The sequence below is a fragment of the Nansenia antarctica genome (genome assembly GCF_963989245.1).
Source record: "Nansenia antarctica genome assembly, chromosome: 9".
In the NCBI taxonomy this organism is placed as follows: Eukaryota; Metazoa; Chordata; class Actinopteri; order Argentiniformes; family Microstomatidae; genus Nansenia; species Nansenia antarctica.
The window spans coordinates 17,861,202-17,869,335 of NC_137679.1; the positions used below are offsets into that span (position 1 = coordinate 17,861,202).

The 8,134-nt window shown below is 47.2% G+C and overlaps 1 protein-coding gene across 1 annotated transcript in view; it reads left to right on the forward strand.

Annotated features, from left to right (window-relative positions):
- Window positions 1-7,823: 7,823 nt before the first annotated feature.
- Window positions 7,824-8,134, forward strand: part of kcp (kielin cysteine rich BMP regulator) — a gene marked incomplete at both ends in the record, with an annotated part of 29,197 nt that continues 28,886 nt past the window's right edge. The window contains 1 exon segment of the mRNA XM_080539569.1: window positions 7,824-7,938. Coding sequence (XP_080395695.1) covers window positions 7,824-7,938 — 115 coding nt within the window.

The following is an 8,134-nucleotide window of genomic DNA, read 5'->3' on the forward strand; positions in this document are numbered from 1 at the left end:
CAGAGACATAGCACACACATGCAGAGTGCAACTCAATAGGCTAAAGTTTCGACCAGTCAATTAGGCAGTGATTCGCTCTTCTCTTTCATGTTGCTCTCTGTTTGGTGTTGCAATAAAACTGTTCCCTCTGAACAAACAGTTCTTACATTCCACTGGTTCCTACCAGGCTGGGTCCTCCCCATGGGGAGAGACACATTCTGTTATGCGCCCACTCTAAAACGGCCCAGCTCAGCCCTAACTCATTGGCCCACTGCATCAGAGGGTTGAGAGCCCTCCTCTGGAGTTCAGGTCCTGGATACTCAAAACAAAACCATAAACATGGTACCTCATATGTCCCTGTAGGGTGAATATACAGTGCCCTCCACAATTATTGGCATCCCTGGTAAAGATGAGTAAAAAGGGTTATAAAACATTCACCTTTTGGTAAATTAGCTTAATGTCACACTGAAAAAATTAGAAACATCCAACCTTGGATGTTTTTCAAGTCAGAACTTTAAGTACATTTATTCAGAAAAACAAAATCTGTCATAATTAATAATTATTTCTAACAAAACTGTTTTCCACAATTATTGGCACCCCTGCATTTAATACTTTGTACAACATCCCATTGCCAATAAAACAGCCTGAGTCTTCTCCTGTAATATCTAATAAGGTTGGACAATACGCAAGGAATCTGAGACCATTCCTCTTTACAGATTCTCTCCAGATCATCCAGGGTCCTAGGCCCACTCTTATGCACTCTCCTCATCAGCTCAGCCTACAGGTTTTCAATGGGGTTTAGTTCAGGGGACTGAGATGGCCATGGCAGAAGCTTGATTTTGTGTTCAGTGAACCATTTTTGTGTTAATTTGGATGTATGTTTTGGATCATTGTCCTGCTGGAAGATCCAATGACGACCCAGTTTTAGTTTCCTGGCAGAGGCAGCCAGATTCAGTTTTAAATGTTCCTGGTATTTCATGGAGTTCATGATGCCATGTACCCTAACAAGGTTCCCAGGGCCTCTGGAGGAAAAACAGCCCCACAACATCACAAAAGCTGCACCATACTTGTGGATGTTGGTTGCACCAACAGTGGGGATCAGGTTCTTTTTGGTATAGTCATCCTTTTTACATCAAACTCACCTTGAGTGTTTGTTGCCAAAAAGTTCATTGTTTTTGTTTCATCTGACCATAGAACATGGTTCCAGTCTAAGTTTAAGTAGCGTTTAGCCTACCGTATTTTCCGCCCTATAAGGCGCACCGGAGTATAAGGCGCACCTTCAATGAATGGCCTATTTTAGAAATTTTTTCATATACAATATAAGGCGCACCGGCTTATAAGGCGCACTGTCGTTTTTTTTTTTTGACTGGGGTTGCGTTACGCCCAAGCTCCACCTACTGCGTTGCGTCACCTCTCCATCGGTGTTGTGTCAACTTCCCGTTGTCCAAGCTCCACCTGAGCGTTGTCACCATCAACGTTCTACCTGCTCCACTGTCAAAAATATATATTTTTCCACCTCAAGTATCAGCCGTTCGTCATCCATTTTTGCAACAAGCGTCAAGGACCTGCGGTGATTCACAGCTGACTCGCGTGAATAGCAATTCGCAATAGCTGCAACCACGAGATATAGAGTAGTTAGCTACAAGCATTTTCAATCTGCTATTATCTCTATTAGTGGATTAACCGCTGTGGTGATTTAACAGCTGATAAAAATACATCAAGTAGACTACAAACAGAGCAAAACAACACCAGAAAACAACCAATAGGCTATACAATTATAACCAACAACCAATATGTGACAGCTCCTGGTGAAATGTGCAACGTACTTTTTCAGTTTTTACACATGCTTAAACTACAGATTGTAAGCTTTCAAATGATGTGTCATACATTCAAATCAGAGAAAGATTGAACACGACAGGCGTATTTGAATGTTGGTTTATCTCAAACACTGAATTGGTTCATCTCAAACACCCACAACAAACGCTGCTAGCGGCTAACAGCTAACAAAACACATCGCTACGAAGGTCTAAACTGTATTTTAATAACATGACAACATACTGGGAGAACATCGACATGCTAAAAACACATAACTACACATAACTAGATGAACACACAGTTCTTGCTTTTGAACACGAGCTAAAACGAAAGTATGTTTACAAATCAACCCTCCCTTACCGGTAGCCTCCGGCAAACGAGAATAATGAATCCAATACACAAATGATAAGTGTTTAGTGATCGTTAAACTGTTGTTTATTATATCGAGTGGGTACTTTAAAACTTCAAGTTGAAAGCACCAAGAATCTCACTTTGTTCCCTCGGAAACTCTGTTTAGTCTTCTTAACTTGGGGTCTTGTGGTGTGGGACTGTAAGTAAGCACAACACCGGTGTTTACTGATTACCGTAATGCTGCAAGCGGTGTGAGTGTCCGAATTGAACAGTTGGGTGAGTACGGCATCCATTCAGAGCACATGATAGAATAACAATAGCATGTAGTGCCGAGAGACGGGAGTCGGAGGCGGCGTATTAAATGTCACAGCTAGACGTTTATTGACAGACATGAACCAGTTGTTATCACACACTTAAAACAGGAACTAAAACTCAGTACCACCCACTTAACCCTCCGTACGGAACAATACTCCCAACTATTAGTTCCGGGGGTGAATTATGTTAACCCACCACAAGCATAGCATTCGCGGAGATTCCAAGATGGCGGCCGTCGTTTACTGATTACCGTAATGCTGCAAGCGGTGCGGCTTTGTAGTTTACCAGTCGTACTGAAACATTGTATTATTATTAAAAAAAAAATATTGGTCATGTAATTTTTACATTTTGATCCATATATAAGGCGCACCGGGTTATAAGGCGCACTGTCGTTTTTTTTTTTTTGGGGGGACTTTTAAGTGCGCCTTATAGGGCGGAAAATACGGTACTTTAGCATCCAGGCCCATACGTTTATGGTGAAATGAAATTTTTCTGGCATGGCTTCCAAATAATTTGTTGGCATAATTTGTTTGGTCTAATGGTAGTTTTGGAGACTTGATCATTCTCAGACTGAGACTTGATCATTCTCAATCAATCCCAAAAAAACTAAAAGATACTACTCTCCTCTGTAATTCTTCAACAGTGATCCTTCTGCCCCATTGCGCTCACGCCCATTGCCATGAAGTTCTTGGTTGGTCCTGGCTCACCTAAAAACTAAACTTCCCCCCACACTAGACCCCCACCAGTTCTACCGCAAGAACAGGTCAACGGAGGACTCCACGGCACTTCACTGCACCCTGACATACCCCGATACAAGAACAGGTCAACGGAGGACTCCACGGCACTTCACTGCACACTGACATACCCAGATACAAGAACAGGTCAACGGAGGACTCCACGGCACTTCACTGCACCCTGACATACCCCGATACAAGAACAGGTCAACGGAGGACTCCACGGCACTTCACTGCACCCTGACATACCCCGATACAAGAACAGGTCAACGGAGGACTCCACGGCACTTCACTGCACCCTGACATACCCCGATACAAGAACAGGTCAACGGAGGACTCCACGGCACTTCACTCCACCCTGACATACCCAGATACAAGAACAGGTCAACGGAGGACTCCACGGCACTTCACTGCACCCTGACATACCCCGATACAAGAACAGGTCAACGGAGGACTCCACGGCACTCCACTCCACCCTGACACACCCAGATACAAGCAACACCTATGCAAGGATGCGGTTGATTGACTTCAGCTCAGCATTCAACACCATCATGCAACTGGACCCTAGACTTCCTAACCAACAGACCGCAGCTCGTCAAGTTGGTCATCCTCCTCCACCCTGACCCTGAACACCGGCGTGCCACAGGGCTGTGTGCTGAGCTCTCTCCTCTACTCCCTCTTCACCTACAACTGTGTGCCGATGCATGGCTCTAAGACCATCATCAAGTCCGCAGATGACACCACGGTGGTAGGCCTGAGAAGTAACAATGACGAGTCGGGCTACATGGAGGAGGTCCAGCAACTGGCGGTGCGGTGTGCTGACAACAACCTGGCCGTCAACACTAGTAAGACCAAGGAGATCATTGTGGACTTGTGGGCTGCATACACTCCCCCATCTACATCAATGAGATGTAGGTAGAGTGTGTCCCCAGCTTCAAGTTCCTGGGTGTCCACATCTCAGAGGATCTCTCTTGGACCCTCAACTCCTCTTCTCTGGTCAAAAAGGCGCATCGGGGGGCGCTTAGGTGGCGTAGCGGGTTAAGCGTCGACCATGTAACCGCAGGGTCCCGGTTCGAATCCGTCCGGGGACATATCCTGCATGTCATCCCTCCTCTCTCTCGCACCCATCCTTCCTGTCTAATTCTCCACTTTATCTATCAATAAAAATGAAAAATATGAGTGGGACTGCCCCACTCAGAAAAAATAACTTAAAAAAAAGGCGCATCCGGGCTTATATTTCCTGAGGAGATTGAAGAAACCCCAGCTGTCTCCCAGGATTCTGGCCAACTTTTACTGCTGCACCATTGAGAGCATCCTAACCAACTGCATCACAGTGTGGTACGGCAACTGTACTGTGTCCGACGGGAAGGCCCTGCAACAGGTGGTGAAAATTGCCCAGCGCATCATCGGCACCAAACTCCCTTCCATCGAGTCCCTCCAGGCAGACCGGTGTCGGCGGAGGGTGGCAAGCTTCATCAAGGACACCTCGCACCCCAGCCACAGTTGGTTTGATACCCTACCTTCTAAGAGACTCAAGAAGTATAGGATCCAGCTTCTTTCACCGGTCTGTCACTCTGATAAACAATCCCACCCCCCACATACTCTGATGAACAACCCCCCCCCAAGCATGGGGTACACTGACTCTCAGTACCCCCCCCCCCCCCCTGGTTACTGTGGACCCCAATTTAGCCTTTGCACTACTGCTGTTTGCACACAGGAAACCATGGATTAACAATGATGACCTTAGTTATCACGGAAATCTAAAGGGATTATGGCGAATAAATAAAGTCACAGCTAAGCAGAAATAACCTATGCAGCTTGTGGAAGGGTCTACACATTATCTCCGACTTCAAAGAAAGTGCCAGCTGTACAACCATCACCATCTACCAGACGAGTTGAACAGCTTCTATGCCCGATTTGAAGAAACCTCCTAGAGAGAGCCCACACCACAGATGACACAGCAAGCACTCTGTGCACCATCACTGAGGATGACGTGCGTGAGGTTTTCAAGTGCATCAACATCCGCAAGGCAGCCGAGCCCCCCAAGGCTGTGTACTAAGCCCCCTCCTCTACTCCCTGTATACCCACGACTCCATGGCCACTCACAGCTCCAACACAGTGATCAAGTTCGCCGACGACACGACAGTGATTGGCCTGATCACCGACGGCAACGAGATGGCCTACAAAAGTGAGGTCCAACCGCCTGGCTCAGTATAGTCAGATCAATAACCTCTCTCTCAATGCCAACAAGACCAAGGAGCTGGAGGTGGACTTCAGGAAGAAGAGGCAGGCACAAGACCCCATCACCACCAATGGGTGTGCTGTGGATGGGTCAACAGCATTACGTTCCTGGAGGTTCACATCACCAACAACCTCACCTGGGATGAACACACCAACCAGGTGGTGAAAAAAGCACAACGTCACCTCTTCCATCTCAGGCAGCTGAAAAAGTTCAGCTTAGGGCCTAAGATCCTAGGGGCCTTCTTCAGAGGCACAACCGAGATCACTGCCTGGTATGGGAACTTCACTGCCCAAAACGCAAAGCGCTGCAAAGGGTAGTGCGGACAGCTGAGAAGATCAGCGGATGTGAGCTTCCCCTCCATCCACGACACCTACAAGACCCGGTGAGTCAGAAAGGCCCTCAGGATTATTAGGGACCCCAGCCACCCCAATCAGAAACTGTTCAAGCTATTGCCATCAAGGAACCAAAGCCAAATAATTTTACTCTTGTGTACAGTAAGATAAAATAAAAGCGATTCTGATTCTGACCTATTCTGATTCTGATTCTGATGTCTCCTCCTTCCGTTCCATGCGTTATAATGAGCCTGTCCTCTGGTATCCACCTCCACCAGCCTCCACAGGTGTGAGTGGGGGAAGATGTCGATTGGAATCATGTTTTTTTTTCTATGGATGTGAGTAATGTCAGCCCATATCTGTTTGTTCACTGATTTATCTGTCGTCTGGTTTTCTCACAAAATACATTCTATTCTCGCCTCAGTGGCTGATTGAAGTCTTGTCTGTAGTTTGTGTGTGTGTCTGTGTGTCTGTGTGCGTGTGTGTGTATGAAGGAATGGTAAACCACAGCTATCAGCAGATCTTATGCAGTGGTTAAACTGATGAGGGTCTTGTGTCTGTCAGATCAAACTGATCTGTCTCATCATCAAAGAAAGAACAACCATCTCACTGAGATCACAGCAGGACATACAGATCAGATATGGTGTGTGATTTTTTTATTTATTATACTGTGTGTGTGTGTGTGTGTGTGTGTGTGTGTGTGTGTGTGTGTGTGTGTGTGTGTGTGTGTGTGTGTGTTTGTAAGGAATATTGAATCATGATGTGGGTACATTCTCCCTCAGAGCACAGTTATCCCTGGGTATGAATCCGACTGATAAGCCACAACCAGAATAGCATGAACAGATGGGGGGGGGGGGGGGGGGGCGGACAGAAAGGTGGTAGGAGAAGAGAAAGAGGGAAATAGAGGAGAGAAGGAGGAATAGAGAGTTATGAGACCAAATACTGTTATTGGATATAGCAGCATAAACCACCACTTCCGTTTACACCCCCTCTCTTCATCACAAACACACACACACACACACACACGCACACACACACACACGCACACACACACACACACGCACACACACACACACGCACGCGCACACACACACACAAACACACGCACACACACACACACACACGCACACACACACACACACGCACACACACACACACACACGCACACACACGCGCGCGCGCGCACACACATACACACACACACACACACACAGTGTGTGTTGTGTTTAGGGGGCTTCCTCTGGCTGGCTCCCCTCCAGTCCAGAACTCCAAACCAGGTTTTAGCTGGTTACTCAAAGGGTCCGCAGGAATCCACAACACTCGGCGCCGCGGGAACAACTTTTTTTTTTCTTCCTAAAAGAGGGAAACAACAAGGGAAGAAAAAAGAAACGAGAAGTGTTGAGTTGGGGGATCTGGGTCGCTGCCGACACACCAAACCGAACAGACCTCTCAGAGGACAGAGGAGAGCCGTGTGGACCAGAGGCACAGAAAGAGTGGCACACTTTAGTTTTTTTTTTTTTTTTTTTACCGGTGGTCCCCAAACCTTTTGCGTGCGCTTTGTCTACCTGGTTTTCAATTGTTTTATTTATTTTCTTGACCCACGAGTAAACAAAACAGAACCCAAGTCTCACTGACCTAGACATCATTTTGGATTTCCGAAACACACTCTGATTGCGCTGGCCTGGATGGATGGTCTGTCATGGTGTGTATGCCTGTGTGAGTGAGAGTGAACTTAACCCCAGGCGAACAGCGGAGAGGTGACGCTCCCCCGGTGACCCGGCGCGTCCAGATGTTCCGCGTCAGGCGCTCGTTGACAGAAGAGGAACAGTAAGAGGAACGAAAGAGCCCAGAGCCCGCTGCATAGTTTCTCACTGTTCAAACGCCGCTTAATTAGCATCTAAACGGACGTTTTAAAAAATGTGGTGATACTGCTCTAAGTTTCTAAGTTCCTCGACACATGGTCATACCAGTGTGACATTTTTACGCGGATTTGAAGCGCAAATTCGGTGAGAGAGTAGTACTTTCTGTCCGAGTGGAGACCCCCGCAGTTGAGGAATGGAGGTTCGCTGGCTGAAGACCCTCCTGTGCCTGGAGATGAGCGTGTGTGTCCTGTGGAGTGTTCCGTCCCTGGGAGCCCGTCCGAACCACCGTCCGAACCATGACGAGAACGGTAACGGTAACACGCCATGCTCACGAGCCCGGTGCCAAATCGCTTTGTGTTCAGAACAATGTGTGTGTTGTGGGATGAGGGAGTGCGATGGGGGGGTTACATGATCATGCGAGATGAATGGGTGGCTTGGTGGTTTTATCTGATTTAAATGTATTTCGGGGAGTATTGCGCCGAATTTGGGAAGGTGTCTCGATCT